General features: G+C 39.6%; 1 protein-coding gene and 1 pseudogene across 6 annotated transcripts in view; one reads left to right on the forward strand and one right to left on the reverse strand.

Annotated features, from left to right (window-relative positions):
• Positions 1-19,857, forward strand: part of PRDM10 (PR/SET domain 10) — a 135,632-nt gene that overhangs the window by 62,053 nt on the left and 53,722 nt on the right. For all 6 annotated transcript variants that reach the window (XM_077112435.1, XM_077112434.1, XM_077112438.1 and 3 more), the window contains 4 exons: positions 6,402-6,627; positions 8,777-9,018; positions 9,671-9,874; positions 19,383-19,455. In XM_077112435.1, the coding sequence (XP_076968550.1) occupies positions 6,402-6,627; positions 8,777-9,018; positions 9,671-9,874; positions 19,383-19,455 (745 nt within the window). The remainder of the gene's footprint in view (positions 1-6,401; positions 6,628-8,776; positions 9,019-9,670; positions 9,875-19,382; positions 19,456-19,857) is intronic.
• On the reverse strand, positions 12,453-14,115 carry LOC143644020 (septin-7 pseudogene; annotated as a pseudogene).

Here is a 19,857-nt window from a genome sequence, read left to right on the forward strand (position 1 = left end):
CCTCCAGCCTCTCCATTACATCTTGACTAACAAGGTGATAACTACTTAATGCGTAAGAATAACCTCCAGGATAACCTCTTGACTCTGTTTGGCATCTCTCAGCCATTGACACTTTATTTTGTCTCATTTCACTCTTCCCCCTTTTGGTTGAGGTTTTCTCAGTCCCTTGATGCTGAGTCTCAACTCATTGTAGAGGTTTTCTCAATCCTTTGATGCTGAGTCCCAGCTCATTCTAGGATTTCTGTCCCACATTGCCAGGAAGGTCCACACCCCTGGGAGTCATGTCCCATGTAGACAGGGGGAGGGTGGTGAGTTTGCTTGTTGTGTTGGCTGGAGAGAGAGGCCACATCTGAGTAACAAAAGAGGTTCTCTTGGGGGTGACTCTTAGGCCTAATTTTAAGTAGGCTTGACCTATCCTTTGTGGGATTAAGGTTCATCTGAACAAACCCCAAGATTGGGGGCTCAGCCTATTGCTTTAGTCCATTGTGTTTTCGGCCAGTATATTTGATTTTTTTTTTTTTTTTGGATTTTAAAGTGGCTTTCATCTTACTAATATGTTTCCTTTTTGTCTTAATAACATCCTGAAAGCAATATCATCATTTTTATTGGCTGTAGAGCAATTTTTTTGCTCTTTCTTATATTTATTTCAACTGTTTAATATTTTATTATAGAGTGTACGATTATTTATATTCTCAGTCACCTATTATTGTAACCTAGGTTGTGTCCTTTTTTTGCTACTATAAAGAATACTGTTGTAGATATTACATAAAATTATTTCCTTAAGATAAATTCCCAGAAGAAAAATTGTAAGGAAAAAAGATATTCATATTTTAAATTATTTAAGAACGAGATTTTTTTGTGTGTGAAAACAAAAAAGATACAAATATAAAAATCAAAGAAGTTAAAAAATCTAAAATTCTAAATTTTCTCTTTTAAAAAACGAACAAACATATGTTCTTGCTCTGGCCATTGAAGAAAATCCAGTATCAATGGGTGTCCCAAGTGCTTTGATGTGGTCTTGAAATACTGGTTTCCAATAGAAGAGATCTGGGCTATTCAGAAATGGCTGCTTCTAGCTCTGGAGCAGATGTATAAGATGAACCCAAAACATCGTGTCTTTGCAGATTGCAAGGAAGCTATTAAAACCTTCTGTTCTGGGGTCCTGTGGAAAGAACGATGATATCACAAAACCCTATCACTATTGACTTTCCTTTTTTGCAGCTTCCCTTTGAAGAAATTAACCAGCACAGTTTTTATTTCTGGCTGTAACACCTCAATGATTGCCAGTTTATTCAGTGACCTGGATAAATTCTGGTTAGAAAGTTGGAGTGAGGATTCAACACAGATTATGGCTACTTTGCCTTTTTTTCTTGGCCATGGCAAAAGCTTCCTCATTTCAGTTGCTTTTAGTGATGGCAAATCCCTATTGAAGCCTTTTTTCATATATGTATTTCCTCATCTTTAGGGACAGTATCAGTACTCTCCTGACATTGAAGTACCATCTCCTCTTTGTTTTCTGGAAATGAACATGTGTGGCTCTCAGCATGCTGAGAAGAAAATATGCTGCACTGATAATTGGTCTCAGTAGGACCCCCAAAGCACTCTGCTGTGTTTGCTGCTGTCCAGTGTGGGTTCCTGTTCACTGCTCAGATGAATTGTATCCCGAAACCCATTACATAGTTTCAGAAACAATTACAGAGAGTGGTGTGAAGTGGGAGGGAGAAGTTACGCCATAAAATGAACACCTTCTTTTTCTTTTTTCTGTGTTTTATTGTCCCTGACGAAGTGCTGAGGATTGAGATGGTTGTGTTTCTCATTCTTTGGTTCCCCCAGGTTAGACGGGCGATGCAGTTTCCCCCCTTGTTGCCTGGCTGCGATCTCTGGAGCACGTGTTTGGTTAGCTGTTGCTTTGGTGCTCCAGGTGTATATATGTTTACCTCCTCTATCACCTGCCTTGAATAGACTTCTTTCCACAGGGGCCAGTTATGATGTAGTGGAAAAAGCAAGGCAGAGCCAGAATTTGAATTTCATCTCTGCCACTTAGGAGCTGTGAGACCTCAAAGGAATTTAAATATACGTATAACACTCAGTAAATGCCAGTTGAATTTGAATGAATTATCCATCAAACAAATTTGTAACGTGCCTACAATGCACGGGTACTCTGCTACCTAGAAATGTACAGCTCTTACCTTCTAGTGAGTATCGTCAGCCCTTTTTGTTCTTTTTCAAAACTGTTTGCATGATTCCAGTATATGTTCAACTACTACTTTGGCATGAGTTCTTCAGGATAAGGCTAAATCCTTAGCCACAGAGTTTTAGGAGAGTTCACCATGGCAGAGAAGGTAGTTGGCACTATTTTAATGTCATGGCCAGAAGCCAGCAGTAAACTGGCTTAACCAGAGTTTTTCTAGCACCATTTGTTGGGGAAAAATACATCTGCAGCTTCATGTGAATAATTCTAAGCTGCTGAATTTATACTTTCACGGTTTGGCCCAGCAAAGAGGTAAAAATTGATGAGGAGTAGGGGTGATTTTTCAGTGTGTGATAGCACACATCGCTAATGCTACCATGAAATTTTAGCAGGGTTAGAATAAAGAGCCATATTGTAAACTGTACTCTGAGCTTGTGAGTGGGACTAAAGTAGCATCATTGCAGGATCTGGTGAACATGTAGAAGAGGAGGTAGCAAAAACAGTTGCATTGCCAGGAGGCCCCTGTCTTTTCCTATCGAGCCCTCATCCTCAGTAGCATTTTATTCTGTTCTTAATGAAGCCGAAACAGAAGCATTGCCCAGGATTTTGTCCTCCCACATAAAACTTTCTGAAAGGCCCTGAGTTACAGAGACAGAGTGTCCTGCAAAAGTCTGGGTTCTTAGGATAGGAAAGTACATGCTAAATTTAGCATGTGTTGTTTGAGGTAACGGTCTGCTGCTCTCTGGTGCCTGAATTTTCACATGTGAACAATGGCAGGACTCAGCCATGGAGCTGATTCTAAATGTGGAGTCAGATACTCGGCACTGTTCCTTCATAGAGTTTCATTTAGGTTTAGATGCACCACTCTGAGTAGCAGCAGAGAATTTCGATACCTAATGGGATGATGGCATTTCCCAAAGGGCCAGATATGTTTCAACAAACTAATCTTCCATGAATACTACTACGTGCTTTGTGTGTGTGTGCTGTATAGTGGGGCCACATTTCATTCTTTTTACCATTTGTTGAATTTTTTGTTCATTTGTTTGCTTTGTTGGTTTCTTTGTTTGTTTGGGAAGCACATGGGCCAGGAATCGAATTCAGATTTCCCATGTGCCAGACAAGAATTCTACCACTAAACTACCCTCGCAGCCCCCTGTTACATGATTTTAAGGCTATCTTTTAAGGTTACAGAGGAAGTATAAGATGTCATCTTGGTCCTCAGGTCATATATAATGAGTTCTAGTTTGCTAGCTGCTAGAATGCAGTATACCAGGAATGGAACAGCTTTTTAAAAGGGGAATTTAATAAGTTGCTAGTTTACAGTTCTAAGGCCGAGAAAATGTCCCAATTACAAGTCTATAGAAATATCCAATCAAAGGCATCCAGGGAAAGATACCTTGGTTCAAGAAGGCCAATGAAGTTCAGGGTTTCTCCCTCAAATGGAAGGGCACATGATGAACACGGTCAGCGTTCCTCTCTCATCTGGAAGGGCACGTGGCGAACATGGCATCATCTAGTAGCTTCTTCTCCTGGCTTCCTATTTCATGAAGCTCCCCGGGAGGCGTTTTCCTTCTTCATCTCTAAAGGTTGCTGGCTGGTGGACTCTGCTTCTCGTGTGTATGTCATTATACTCTGCTCTCTCTGAATCGCTTTCATTCTCCAAAATGTTTCCTCTTTTATAGGACTCCAGAAACTTATCAAGATCCATCCAAATGGGTGGAGACATGTCGTCTCCTAATCCAGCTTAACAAACACTCTTGATTAAATCACATCTCCAGGGAGATGATCTGATTTCAGTTTCAAACATACAGTATTGAATAGAAATTATTCTGCCTTTATGAAATGAGATTTAGATTAAAACATGGCTTTTCTAGGGGACATACATCCTTCCAAACCAGCACATAATGCTTCCTATTATACTGCTATCTATGTACTGTTTATAATATATCAAGCCATCTTTCCCTCCTCAGGGAATAATGCACCTCTGGGGTGTATTATTGTGCTGATTTTACCGAGAAAGAAAGTGAGATTCAGAGGAGTTTAATAACTTGTTCAGTGGTGGTGCGAGAATTTTAACCCTAACCTATCTGACACCAAAGCCCACGATCTGTTTCCTTGAGGTATAGTTGGAGAGGCAAAGTAGATGGTATTTTGTCAATAAATACAAGACTATGAGGGATAGTTAATAAGTGAGATTTAGAATCAAGATTCTAAAAGATCTTGGCATGATGGAAGTACAGATACAAGATACAAGCAATGAAATGAAATTTATTAGGGATAATGTGAAATTCTGCATTTAAGTACAAAAATAGCTATTTAAGACCTGAGGAGGAAAGAGGGTTTGATAGCAGTTACGAGGGGAGAAAGGGTCTCAGGGATTTTGGTTATCTGCAAGTTCAGCATGGGTCAGCATGGAAGGAAGGCTGTAATAAATGCTAATGTCATCTGATGCCATATTCTTAAAAGGAGGTGATCTGCTGAGGCATGCATGAAGACAAGAAGACAATGTGTGATCTGGAAGCTTGGCCATGTGGAAAATGATGGAATGAATCAGGTGTTTTTTGTCTTTGATTTCTTGAAGAATTCACCTAGATCCCAACCAATATGTAGAGGGAGAACTTAACAGAACTCTCACAGAGCTATTCCAAAGTGATTTTGGCTGCCTCGGGAGGTCATGAGTTTCTGGTGATGAAGTGGTGTTTGGTAGAATTCTGTGGCTTCAAGTGCTATAAGAGTTTGGATCACAGGAGGGCTCGAGTAAATGGGAACAGTTCATTGAGAGACTGGATAGCTTGATAGAATTTAGAAAAGCAGTGACTAAAGAACATTCTAGGTGAAGAAAATACCATATGGGAAGATAAAGAAAAAGAGAGTTGGTGTTTTTTTGAAAGGTTATTTTAACTTGATGTATTTATTTAACAGGAAGGGAGCATGGCCTGAGTATGCCTATGGTGTAGTTGGGCAGAAGAAATAAGATTGGGTAAAAATAATCTATATGACACTTATTTTGGAGGTGAGGGAACTTTCTAAGGTACCATTATTTTCTGTCAGTGTATTTGGTAAAGTGGCATTCACACAGTATATGACCCAACAGACTAGCTTCAGCGCAATTAAACACATAAAAGAGCTTTGACTCTCGGAAATGTTTAAAAGGAGAGCTGTAAACCATTTGATTTTTACCAACCGACTGCTGCCCCAAGTGCTTAGGTTTTTTTTCCATAAAATTTCCCATTTTAGCAACTTTCTCATATACAATTCAGTGCTGTTAATTACATTCACAATGTTTTCCTACCATTACCACCACCCATAACCAAAACTTTTTATCGCCTCAAGCAGAAACTCTATCCATTAAGCAATAACTCACCATTTCACCTTCCACCAGCCTCTGGTAACTTCTAATCTACTTTCTGTATCTATGACTTTGTATGTTTTAGGTATTCCACATAAGTGAGATCATACAATATTTGTCCTTCTGTGTCTGGATTATTTTACCCAGTATGATGTCTTCAAGACTTATCCATGTTGTAGCGTGTATCAGAACTTCATTCCTTTTTTTGGCTGTTATAATATTCTCTTGTAGGTACATAGTGCATTTTGTTTATCCTTTCATCCGTTGATGGACACCCAAGCATTTGGCTTTGAAAGTAAAGTGGTTGAAGATAGGTCACAGCACATCGTTCCCTATGTTGTGGCCACTCTGCAGAGGCAGGGGAGACCCCGCCCCAAATTTGGATTTAGTGTCCAAGCTGACGATGCTGTACTCACAAGAGGGTGTGAAATGCTTATTCCATAATTGAAGTATCTGGGGAGAACAGAGCAGGCCCGATAGGCAGGTCCCAAGTAGCTGATGTGGGTTTTGGTTGGGGTTAGGTGGAGGGGCTGGGTGAGCATCCCCACACGTGGGCAGGGGTTTGCGGGGCTTGAATCTACCACCGGTGCAGAGGAAGGAGCACCCACACTTCCTTACCAGTTTGACCAGGTGTGAGACCCAAGGGGAAGAGGCTTAAAAGTTGTCAACAATCAAACATGAAAAAATGCAGTCAGACTCCTACAGATGAAAGTGCATCCTGCAGATGAAAATCGTTTCCTCCAGGGCCTTGAAAGGAGTAAGGGTGAACAATATATTCCACTGGAACTGGTACCTCGTGTATGTGTGTGTCCTGTCTGAAAGGGACCATCTGCTAACCTTCTGACTTCTACACCTGCCCAGGCCTCATTACCGGTGCACAGCCAAGTGTTACCTTCCATCGAGGGCGTGGATGGGTCCGATCCTTTAGCGACTCTGCAGAACCCTATGGGCAGATTGGAGGCCAAAGAGGAAGAGGAGGAGGAGGAAGATGAGGATTCTGAGGAAGACGAGGAAGAAGAAGGCGAAGACACAGACTTGGATGAGTGGGAACCAGACCCACCCCGGCCCTTTGACCCTCACGATTTGTGTAAGTTGTGGGCGCTTCTACGTTGTTCACACTCCTGTGACTCCTGTGGAGTGCCTGCACCGTTACTCTATTCCAGTGTCACTGATGAGTTCGGCACAGGAGAGCTCAGGGCACCTGCCCAGGTCTTTGATATCCAAGCCCGAGCCCCTGACCACGGTAGGGAGCTGGTCCAATCCCGCAGCATTCAGGCCATTGCAGTTTTAACAAGTTTTCTTTGCTGCTTTACTGCTCTTCATAATAATCCTTAAAAAAAATGTGTGTTATATTCCTGTATTCTTATTACACTTATTAACTCATTGATGTTCTCTCCCTCATCCCCACAGAGGGGTTAGGTCATTTTCCAAAGGTCACCCTTGTAAGTGACAAGAGCCAGTCTGGGGATCCAGCCCCAGTGTGCCCAAGACCTGCTGTTCTAGTTTACAAGCTGCCAAATTGCAATATACCAGTCCTGGAGTGGCTTTTATAAAGAGGAATTTAATAAGTTATGAGTTTACAGTTTTAAGGTGGTGAAATGTCCAAATTAAGTCATTGAGGGAAAGATACCTTAACTCCAAAGAAATGGCCGATGAAGTTCGGGGTTCTTGTCTCAGCTAGGAGGGCACATGGCCACGTTTGCTCATTTCATAAAGCTTCCCCAGGGGCGTTTTCCTTCTGCTCCAAAGGTCTCTGGCTGTGTAGGTTATGTTGGTTTTGGTGGCTCTGTAGCTTTTCGATGCTCTCCAAAATGTTTTCTCTTTTAAAGGATTCCAAGACCTTTATCAAGACCCACCTGGAAAGGGTGGAGTCACATCTCCATCTAATCAAAAGTCCCACCCACAGTTGGGCATGCCACATCTCTGTGGGGATAATCTAATCAAAAATTTCCAACATACAGTATTGAATTAGGATCAATAGAAACAGCTGCCTCCACTAAGATTGGATCAGGATTATCACATGGCTTTTCTGGGGTGCCTAATACTTTCAGACCAGCACACCAACCATGATCCGCACCTTCTTGGTACCACCAGCTCAGGAGGGCTCTGCTCCCACCTGCCAAACCATGTTCCTTTCCACTGCTTCTCATGCTCCCATGCCAAAGGTCTCATCTCATTAATTTGAGTTGCTGAGGCTATTCAGAGCTTCGGAGCCTCACCCTGCTTCTCCAGGCACCCTCTATATGGTGGGGGTAAAACCTGTTTGCATGGGGCTAGCTCTCCTCACCCAAAAGAGAACTATCTTGTTTTGTTTTTCCTTGAATTCATATGTTTTCCAAAGCACATGAGGCCACCTTATCTTATAAATATGAATACAAAGTACCCCTCCATTATTTGAGAATTGTAGAAATAGAAAATACCTATCTTCTAAGCCAGGTCATCACACAGTCAGTATCGGGGAAAGTATGATTGGTTAGTTAAATTTGTGAAAGGTCATGAGTCCAATCTTTAAGTGGTCCAGTAACTTTTCTCTGTTTTGTTTTGTGGCTATACACATCTGCTCCTGGCACAAATGAGTGCTCCTGATAAAGAGAGAGAGAGTGTGGGTAGTGCAGACTGATCACTTCTAGACGAGAGGTGAAGATACCTTATCCCTGCTGGACTTACTGTGGCATCCCAGTGAAGGAAGGGTGAAGAGCCACAGTCATTTATTTTAGCATTATGCATTGAAACCTCAAACTGTGCGTGTGTTTTGGAGTCAGACATGCCTAGACAATGAAACTTCTAGAACTTTCTTTGAGGAAATTGAACTGTCTTGCTGTTTCATTTTTTTTTAAAGCGACTTTGTGGAGGTATAATTTATTACTGGATTTTGCAAACATTTAGTCTAACTAGCTCTTTTTCTTTTTCTTTTTAGACATAATGTAATTGAATTACAGATTGACTGGCTACTAGTCTAATTACTATCCAGCCAGAGAGATAAATCACCGCTCACATCTTATTTTTGGCAGGCTTAAGCTAATTCTGCCTGATTTCAGGGGTAATTGCAGGGGTAATTACAGGATTTTATTGGCCTATGAAAGCTGATGGATTACAATTGAATCCATAGTGCACTTGGGGGAATTTGTTGGCTTTGAAAACTTAGAATTGAAGATTTTTCAGGTTAGAACTTTTTAACCGTAGATCAAATCATGCCAGGGGATCAGACGCTGCTCATGCTTTCCTTTCGTTGGCAGGGTGTGAGGAGTGTAATAATGCACACTCGTCAGTGTGCCCAAAGCATGGACCCTTGCACCCCATCCCCAACCGGCCAGTGCTCACTCGAGCCAGAGCCAGCCTCCCCCTGGTCCTCTACATAGACCGTTTCCTGGGTGGCGTCTTCTCCAAAAGGCGCATTCCCAAGAGGACCCAGTTTGGCCCTGTGGAGGGGCCCCTCGTCCGGGAATCCGAACTGAAGGACTGTTACATTCATCTAAAGGTAGGTTATCCAATCTCGCTCTTTAACGCTTTTCAAACGGGTGCTGTTTGGAGTCTCTTATCACGACTCCAGAGCAGTAGTTGTACTGATATTTTTCTTCCTGTGCTAGCTCGTTTTAAATGGAAACCTTTTCTCTCTAACTAGTGAAATGGAGATTGCCAGGTCCGCCCCCTAAGGCATTATATGAATAATTCTGAGGGGTACTTCTTAAGTGCTTTGACTGTGTGATCCTTGGTGCCTTTGGTGAAAGACTATTACTATGTAAAGAGAAATAACCCCCCACCTAGCTACATGTTATAAATCAATGCAAGCTGTAGTGAGTTGGAGAGTGTGTTTGCTTGCATTTTCTGGCTTATTTATAGATTCTTCTTGGTCTGTTAGTTTTGTGAAACATTAGCTGTAGCTGTACAATTAAATTATTCACTTTTAGATTTTGCCAGGTAACTCTCTTATAGTTGAAGCTTCAGAAAGTACCCTTCCCTTTTATATTTGACAAGTCACAACTCCAGTGTGTTTCTGGGTACAGAGGGAAGACTCAGGATGTAGGGTTAATTCAAGGAGTGATACTTGTCTGTTATGACATCAATGCATATTACATTGAAATTTTTTATTTTGTTTCTGGCGTGGCTTTCTCCTTTCTCTCTGCTTTCAGGTTTCTCTTGATAAAGGGGACAGAAAAGACAGGGATTTGCATGAAGACCTGTGGTTTGAGTTGTCTGATGAGAGTCTTTGTAACTGGATGATGTTTGTGCGCCCAGCCCAGAATCACCTGGAGCAGAACCTGGTAGCCTATCAGTATGGCCACCACGTGTATTACACCACGATAAAGAACGTAGAACCCAAGCAGGAGCTGAAGGTACGGTGCTGGGTCAGTGGGGCCATTGGTGAGGAATAGCAGTGGTTTAAGACCTTTCCTAAGATTTTTTCCTCATGTGGGCTTCTTATTTAAAAGGGTCCTTTCCTTATAATTCACTTACTTTTTGAATATCAGCAATGTGCTGTACACCAACACTAATCCCATAAATAAAATAGGATGAAAAGTATATGGTTTTTTTGTGCCTGTCAAAGGTTTACCTGTGGGCCGGAAGCCCAGGAAGTAATTGTTTGGGGAGCAGACTGGTATTTGTGATAGTGATTAAAGATGGGGTCACCCAACATTTACACACTGTGGCGGACAACTTTTGGGGAAACAGAAGCTTTGGGAAAATAGAACTCAAATGTATGGGCACGATTTCACTTCTTTCCTGAATATTCCATTTTACTCAAAGAATTCTATGTTCTGACTTCTGATTTCAGGGATATAGTTATGGGATATTTTTAAATATTGACTCTCAATGACATAATGAAAATTTAGGTGAACCACTTTTTTTTTTTTTTAAAGCCACGTTAGGAACAGGAATAAAAGAGGGGGTGAAAATGCTGTATAACTTCTTGATATAAATGAAAAATAGGCGAGTAGTCACCATTATCAGTATGGGAATATTGAATTGCACAGTGCCTCAAGATGGTAAAAGTTAAAAGTAGAGACGTTTTGGGGGGGGGGGGAACAAGGACTCGGATTCTGTTCACAAGCTTTTCAGAACCTAACCTGTGTCTCTCAAACCCTCAAGGAGGTAATCCATAAACTCTAGAGAAAATATATGAAAGAAGATTCGTGTCTCACACCATCTTTTCCCCTAAAAAATTCTGGTGAGAAGAGAACTGAACTGAACACTTTGTAATTGTGGAGAGGAGATTATTTCCTCATTTAAAGCAATAGCTAGAACTGCAGAGATAAAGACAAACAGAAACTAAATAAGAATATAATAGTTCAATGTAATGAAGAAACAAAACAACAGAGAAAAAGGAAGCAACTAAAGGGAGGAAATATTTATAATGCACATATTAAAATGTTAAAGGATAAAACCAGAAGCAGAGTTGATCAGCTCTAACCTTCTTATGCCCAGATGGACAAATGGACAAATGCTGGGGATAGACTTTCTTTAGAGGAGGAAACAAATAACAAGAAATATTTTTTTAAAAATTTCAACATTGATAATTTTACAAACCATTAAATGACTATTATTACTATTGTTGTTAATATAAGTTGGCAAAAATGAATGGATACAACTCAATGAATATGAGGATTTTAAAAAATAGGGATATTCATTATAGAATTGCAGTATTTTGTAGGATATTTCTGGCAGTATATATACTAGTAATGTCCTTAGCTAAGTAATCCAAATCTTTGAAAATTAGCCTAAAGGAATAATTATACACAAAGATAGACTAGATGCTTTAAAACTTTGTAACACCCTATTTCATTGACTCTAAGATACTGATGATTTGAAAAATGCAATAGTTTTTTATACACCATTATGGAAAACATGCTTCCAGTTAATTATAGTGCTTTTCCCCCCAAGAATGGTTATGCTATACCTACTGGAGTTATTTTAGACTTATTTAGACAATTTTGAAAACATGTATCACTCATACATACATATAAAAGGCACTATAGGCAAAATAAAATATAAATTGGTTAAGGAACAAACTACTTTATGTTCAGAATCTTTTTCTTTTTTTTTGCTAAATCACTGTTTTACTTAGTCATGTTGTTTGTACTTTTTTATCTGGTGTCATCCTCTGTGTCATCAAGAGTTTTGATGATGGTGCAGTATTTTTAAAACAACTGCTTCACTATTGCCTCTGGGACATTTTTTTTTCCAAACTACTGATAAGCGTTCTGCAAGATTTGATGCTGTATTTTCCAATTTGATTCAACTCATCTTTTTTTTACATCACAACTTTCATTTATTTTGTGAATTTCTACAACACACACAAAAATGTAGAAATGCAATATATGAATACAGCTAAATGCAGATAGTGACTTTGTTTTCTTTTCAAGAGGCCATCATTCCCATTTCTAGTAAAATAAAGAGACTGCACATGGGTAGAAATAGGTTGGTTGTTTAGCATCACAATTTTGCCTAGAAATGATCTATGAATGCATTACCCCCCTGCTACTTACCATAAAGTGTAAAAAGAGAGATTTAAGGCAAAGGATCCTTGTTGGTTCCTACCATATAAAAGATGCTATACTCTATTTTAGCAGGGCTAATATATGTAAAGTATATTATATATGGAAAATATCTAAATTAAATGTTATAAAAATGAAGCAGAGATTCTGGCTAAAGAGGGCGCTAATGAGAATAGTATATATTTAAAGAATCCCAGACAAACAAACAAAAAGCTTGTTATAAAAAAAGATCTAGATGCAGTGTAAGCGTGTAGTTTTTTTTCCATGTGTATTTTTAATCAATGAAAGGGCTACAAATAGGGCCAACTGTGTTAGGCTAAATTACATTATTGTATATGCTGCATTCAATGCAACGTCTGTATTATAATTATCACAGAGAAGCATAGTTTGCATCATACTATGCCAATTTATCCCCAATGAAAACCTTCCAGAGTCTTTTTATTTTGGAATATTCTGTAGACAATCAAACCACCAGAACAGGATTGCATAACAGTAAAATGTTCTCTTGCATTAAATTGAAGACATCTGTTTAAAAAAAAAGAAAAAGAAAAGTAGGAAAGGTACTTGGAGCTGTTACTTTCTAAGTAAACAACAACCCTAGACAATTCAAGGCACCTTAATCTCCATCAGGAACAACAACAACAAAATAATAAGTTTTGTCATGCTGTTAAATCCATCATTATGGGTAAAAATGGTGCAAATTGGTCAAGCGGATCCAACAAACTCTGATGTCCAAGCTGGCATATTGGCAACTAATACGTACCTGGTGGTCAGTAGAGGGTTTAAAAGAGCTTCCCTTTCTCCTTGCTCTTCTCCAAGGTTCTCGAAGAGTTCTGTTGTTCTACTGCATGTTGGTGAGCTTCCCAGTTTGCTTTCTCATCCTCAGACTGACGACGTTTTTCCTCTCGTTCTTTGTGCTGTGCTTCCGAATTCTTTTTCATTTGCTCACGGTGCCGTTGCAGAATCCATCCGTTTCTGAAGTTTTTCTTTGACCTTCATCTCAAACACCTGCTCCATCTCCATCTCCGTTGTCTTCACCTTGGCTGCACGCTCCCTTCTTTCTTCCTCCATCTGTGCCAGAGGGCTCTTAGTAAGCTGCCCTTTATTCTTGCTGTCATTAACTCCATTATAAGTCACAGCTGCCAGTTCTCTGCTCCTGTAGTTCTCATAGTGTACATTATTAGTGACCTCTTTCAAGTCCTGCATGTGTTTCGTAGCAAAATATTTCTTAGAATTGTAAAATCACAGTGTTAGCCATTTTCAACTTCAGCAACACCCCAAGGATACTGCCTTCCTCTGACCCTTTTTCCATTAACTTCAATGACAGTATTACTGCCCACCATAGCAAGAGGTAAATGGTCCTTTATCTTTTTCACAAGGTTATTTTCTTCTTCATCATCTGTTTCTGGAAATTCATATATTTTAACTTTATGTTCTTGGATTCCTATCATTATCTGTTTTTTAAACTGTTGGCACTCCTCTGGTGTGAGTGTCTGCTTTGGCAATAAGTGGGATGATATTCACTTTTTCATGTAAGCGCTTCATAAACTCAATATCCAATAGTTTAAGTCCATGTCCTGAAGGAGCAATGAAATATAAACAGCCCTGCACCCTGTTGTCAGGCATCTGTCATCTATTCACTCGAGATTCTGCATTTAGGTAGTCTTCAAATTTGCTATCAGTGTCATCGATGGCAGGCCGCCAACGATTACTATTATCCACCGCATCTCCAAACCTGGGCTGTTGACTATCGTTAGCAGCAACTGAGCACCACCTTCTTTGATTAAAACTTTGGATTGTTCCACCCGTACAGTCTTTTTTATTCTTTGGGAAGGACCTGGATACTCTGGAGAACACAAATCTGTGAGGAATGATGAATTGGTTAACGTTGACTTTCTCAATCCAGATTCACCTACTACTGTAAGTGTGAATGCAAACCCTCTTTTCATGGATTTTCTGAGCACTTGATTTGGGAGATTTGCAAATGCCACATAGCCTTCAAGGTTCTTCTGTGGGGCTACCGTGGGGCTGCTGTTAATGCGCCTCTGGTCAGCAGGAGCGGATCTTGCACTGACCGACATCCCCTCCCCCTCTGTGACCAGCCCAGGCACAGCATCACCTTTTTTTTTTTAATCAATAAATTTAATATATCTACTTTATAGCCCATTTCCAATTTTTAACAGTTGTCTCAATAATATCCTTTGTAGCATTTTATAGCTCTTTTTTATGAACCCCAAGGCCAGGATCCAATCCATTATTACGCATTAAATATCGTAATTTCTTTAGTTTTCTTTAAAATGGAACAGTTTCTCAGCCTTTTTTTTTTTTTTAAACTAAACAATTTTATTCACACACCATGCAACCCACCCAAAGCGTACAACCAGTGGCTCGTGGTGTAGTTTACATAGTTGTGCATTCATCACCATGATCAATTTGAGGACATTCTTATTACTCCAAAAAGAAAAGTCACACACCCCTTATCCCACCCTATTATTGACACTTAGCATTGTTATGGTACCTTTGTTATAACTGATGAAAGAATATTATAATATTACTGTTAATAGGGTCCATAATATTTCTCTTCATATACCACCCTATTATTGACACATTGTAAGGTATATACTGTTAAAAAATTTTTATTTTATTTATATTTTTATTGAAGAATCTTCATACACATGCATTCCATTCATGGCATACAATCAGTGGCTCACAATATCATCACATAGTTGTGTATTCATCACCATGATCATTTTTTAGAACACCCATATCATTCCATAAAACAAAATAAAAATAAAAAACTCATACATACCAAGGTGTATGCATTATTTTTAAAGGCTAGGTTTTTTTTCCATGCATGTTTTTATATTCTTACTCATCTCACCGTACATTGGATAAAGGGGGTGTCAGTCACAAGGTTTTAACAACCATACCATTATAAGATAAAAGCTATATAGTTATGCAGTCATTATCAAAGATCAAGGCTACAAGATTACCATTCAACAATTTCAGGTATTTCCTTCTGGCTGCTCTAACATGCTAGAAACTAAAAAGAACATCTATATAGTGAGTCGATAGTCATATCCTAATTTCTCAGTTACACCTCCTCCCTCTCATTTAATCATTCTTTTAATCTTCAGGGATATGTGGGCAATGACTGTTCTAACTTCTTCATGCTGAAAAGGGGTTTTGACATTATGGGGCAGAGGAATGAAACTGGTTGATGTTCTTGGAGAGACTGGTTCCTCTAGGTTTCAGGGCTTTTCTAGCATTGGAACAATCTGGAAGTTTGAAGTTTCTGAAAAAATAAGTGAAACTTTTATGGAGTCTTAAGTAGAGCCCAGGGTATTCTTTAGAGTTTTCAGAAATACTGTTAGTTGGGGCTTGGCGTACTGTGTCAATTTACAATATTTGTCTGTAACTTGTATAAGACTAACCTCCAGAATGACCTCTTGACTCTATTAGAAATCTCTTAGCCACTGAAACCTTATTTTGTTTCATTCTTCTCCCCCTTTTGGTCAAGAAGGCATTGTCAGTCCCACAATGCCAGGGCCATTCTCAAACCCCAGGAGTCTTGTCCCACATTGCCAGGGGGATTCACACCCCTGGATTTCATGTTCCATGTAGGGGAGAAGGCAGTGAATTTACTTTCAGAGTTTGGCTTAGAGAGAAAGAGGCCACATCTAAGCAACAAAAGAGGTTCTCTGGGGGTGACTCTTAGGCACAATTATAAGTAGGCTTAGCTTTGCCATTACAGAAATAAGTTTCATAAAATTGAGAGCTTGGCTTGTTAAAATCGGAGTCCCTAATGCTTGAGAAAAATATCAGGAATTTCCTGGTGGGGAAGTTTAATAGTGCCATATTTTTTTTCCAGTCTCTTAAGGGACTTTCCAAATATTTTTTATTTTCTGCCCCAAATACTCTGGAAAAGTTTCAGTGTTTTACATTAAGTAAAGCAGTTTTATTGAGATAAATTCACATACCATATAATCTGTGTGAACTCACATTTGTCTTTTCCCCCAATCCTATCACATTGGTGATCAAAGTCAGAAGGAAGTTTCTGACGATTTGAGTTCTGAGAATGTGATGATAGATCCCTACAGGATTGATTAAGCCCGCCTTTCATGGCTTTGAAATTTCTTTTACTTGTTCTCCATGGGGCTTGCTTGGCAAGTGCAAATGGCTCTCAGAGGGCCAGTGGTGCCTAGAACTGAATGAGGGGAGGGCAGGACAAATAACTTGACCAAGTTTGTGCTGTAACAAACGAGCAGACAGTGACAGCTCCATCATGACAGCTGGTGTAGCACACATTGGCTGTAACACGCCACAGAGATGCTAAAATATGAAAAAATGCACACTGTAGAACTGATGAAATAGAGTAATATTTAAAACAGCAAAATGCTAAACCACCTGAAAATCCTACCACAGGGATGAAGCTAGGTAAGGGACAGAATACAATGCAAATGGAGTTTCTCTCTATAGGTGTTTCCTTATAATTGAAATAATGTTCCATAAAAATTATATGCAATTCATTTACTTGACAATTGAGATGCTGCATTCCTACTATGTTTCAGACACTAGGTAAAGATAGACCCATTCCTTGTGTCCGGGGAATTTGTGTTTTAAAGGGGAGATGGACAGAAAGATATAAAAAGCAAATAATATCAAATAATGGGAAGCTCTGGGAAAGATACAAGTGGTGAAAAGGAAGCAAATAACAGGAGAGAGACCAATGTGGATACTATGGGTAGAGAAAGGCCTTGCTGAAAGGATGAAATTTAGGCTGAGAACTATGGAATGAGAAAAAGCCAGAACTGTAGTAGGGGAGGGGCTAGGGAGGTATAAAGGGGAAGAGCCTATGTTCCTGGTAAAGAAGAAGCAAGGGCAAAGGCCTGGGGAGGGGAGCATGAAAGAATCTGTGTATTTGAGGAACCGAAATCAGATCACCTTGGCTGAAATGCATGCAGGTCAGGGAGTGATGAGAGCTAAGATTTCTCGACAGGGCAGGACCAGATCATGCATCCATTTGTAGCTCATTATCTAGCATCTCTGCTTCATTATAAAATGAGAAGCCATGGCCAGGCTTTGAGCATGGGAATGGCAAAATCTGATTCTATTTTTTTGTTTTTTTTTTTAATTTTTAAATTTTTTTAAAAATACCAAAAAACACCAAACAAATGGAAACATTCATGACTTTTGATCATTCCTTTCTACATATATAATCAGTAATTCACAATATCATCACATAGTTGCATATTCATCATCATGATCATTTCTTGGAACATTTGCATCTATTCAGAAAAAGAAATAAAAGAAAAAAATTCATACATACCATAACCCTTCCCCCTCCCTTTCACTGATCATTAGTATTTCAATCTAAATTTATTTTAACATTTGTTCCCCCTATTATTTATTTTTTTTCCATATGTTCTACTCGTCTGTTGACAAAGTAGATAAAAGGAGCATGAGACACAAGGTTTTCACAATCACACAGTCACATTGTGAAAGCTATATCATTATACAATCATCTTCAAGAAACATGGCTACTGGAATACAGCTCTACATTTTCAGGCAGTTCCCTCCAGCCTCTCCATTACATCTTGAATAACAAGGTGATATCTACTTAATGTGTAAGAATAACCTCCAGGATAACCTCTTGACTCTGTTTGGAATGTCTTAGCCATTGACACTTTGTCTCATTTCACTTTTCCCCCTTTTGGTCGAGAAGGTTTTCTCAATCCCTTGATGCTGAGTCTCAGCTCATTCTAGGATTTCTGTCCCACGTTGCCAGGAAGGTCCACACCCCTGGGAGTCATGTCCCACGTAGACAGGTGGGGGGTGGTGAGTTTGCTTGTCGTGTTGGCTGGCGTGAGAGGCCACATCTGAGCAACAAAAGAGGTTCACTTGGGGGTGACTCTTAGGCCTAATTTTAAGTGGGCTTGACCTATCATTTGTGGGGTTAAGTTTCATATGAACAAATCCCAAGATTGGGAGCTCAGCCTATAGCTTTGATTGTCCACACTGATTGTGAGAATATCAAGAATTCAACTTGGGAAAGTTGAATTTTCCCCCTTTCTCATCATTCCCCAAAGGGGACTTTGCAAATACTTTTTTATTCACTGTTCAAATCACTCTGGGATTTATTGGGGCATCACTCTGGACAAACCAACAAAATCTCATGTCCTACTCAATGTTCCATGTACTTATGGTATTCAATTAAACTGTCTATATAAGTTATATTAGGAAATGCACTAGTCAAAATATAAATTTTGTACCAAATAAACATTTTTGCTTTAGTCTCACACATAAGTTGAAATTTTAAAATATTAATTGCCATCTATTTTCAGCACTCTGCAGTATATGACATTCCTTTGTTCTTGATTCTGTTTTAAGAAGACTACCCTGGCTCCTGTTCAGGGAATGGATTGGAGGAAGCAAGAGTAAAAAAGGGGAAGCTGATTAGAAGGGCATCTAATAATCCAGGCAAGAAGTCGTCTCAGCATATCTGCTAAGGGTGGCAGCGTGATGGAGAACATCTGAGACATATCTAGGATGTAGTATCAGCAGTTCCTGCTGAAGGACTGCAGAAGAAAAGTGAGAAATCAGATACCATTTAGGTTTCAAGGTTGAGTAACAAGGTGAAAGGTAGGGTATTTATTGGGGTGGGGTGGGGGTAGGGAAGGGTCTAGAATTCACTAAACTGAGCTGTTGTGGGCCATCAGAAATACCAGGTAGGATATAGAGAAGGGCCTAGAATGGAGATACTAATTTGGGTGGGAGTCATTAGTCATTAGCACGGAGTTGGTTGGGGATCGATGTGGTCGCATCAGGAGGACGGCCCTGGACTAAGCCTTGAGGGACATCAATATTTAGAAGCTAGGAAGAGGAAGAAGAACCAATCCCAGGAGACTGAGTAGAAGGGGTCAGCAAAGGTGGAGGGAGGAGGTGCCCCAGGAGATGGTGGTGACATTCCAAACAGTCTTGAGCTGTTTTGGCTTCACCTTGGGGGTAGAAACTACTGTGATGGCAAGTATGTGAAAACTAGGGTTTAAATACAGATCTAAAAAAATCAGAAGAGGCTGTTTTATTCCAATGAAGAGACTGTGAGGATAATCTGAGAACTTGTTCTAATAACAAAAACAACTTTTTTAAAAGTCAAAAGCAAACAGCGTCTTGGCAAGCAAACTTCCTGACAGTTGCCCAACCAGAGGCTGGTGTTAAAGGGGTAGGCTCACAATGTAATCGTTCTCTTTTTTCCTGCAAAAAACCTGAATTGTTGTATGGAAGCAGGAGAAATAATTTCAGCATGCAAAGAACATCTGGCGCTTGACAGTGTGCATGCCTCTTGCAGGTATGGTATGCAGCTTCCTATGCGGAGTTTGTGAATCAGAAGATCCATGATATTTCTGAGGAAGAAAGGAAAGGTAGGTGGGCTTTTGTATTTTACGTTTTCTAAGTGAATTCTAAGTTGTACATTGCATTCATGCATCCTTTAATTTTTCTAGCTCAACATGTTCCAGAAGATCTTCCAGTTTGGTTTAAGAGCTAAACATTTCCTTCTAATTCTGGGATCAAATTTCATGAGTACTGGAAAATAGTTATTTAATATAATAAAAACCCCTAAATATTGGGTTATAACCTAGATTGGCAGCTGGTCTCTACTGAGATTTAATAATCTCTGAGGACCTAGCAAGGCAGCACTGCCTTTGTTTTTAACCTAAATGCCATTCATTTTCTGCCTATGTACAGAAAAATGCACAGATCCCAAATGTACAACTCAACAAACTGTCACAAAGCAAATGTACCTGTGTAACCTGCACCCACAT

Source organism: Tamandua tetradactyla, chromosome 8 (assembly GCF_023851605.1).
Source record: "Tamandua tetradactyla isolate mTamTet1 chromosome 8, mTamTet1.pri, whole genome shotgun sequence".
Taxonomy (NCBI): Eukaryota; Metazoa; Chordata; class Mammalia; order Pilosa; family Myrmecophagidae; genus Tamandua; species Tamandua tetradactyla.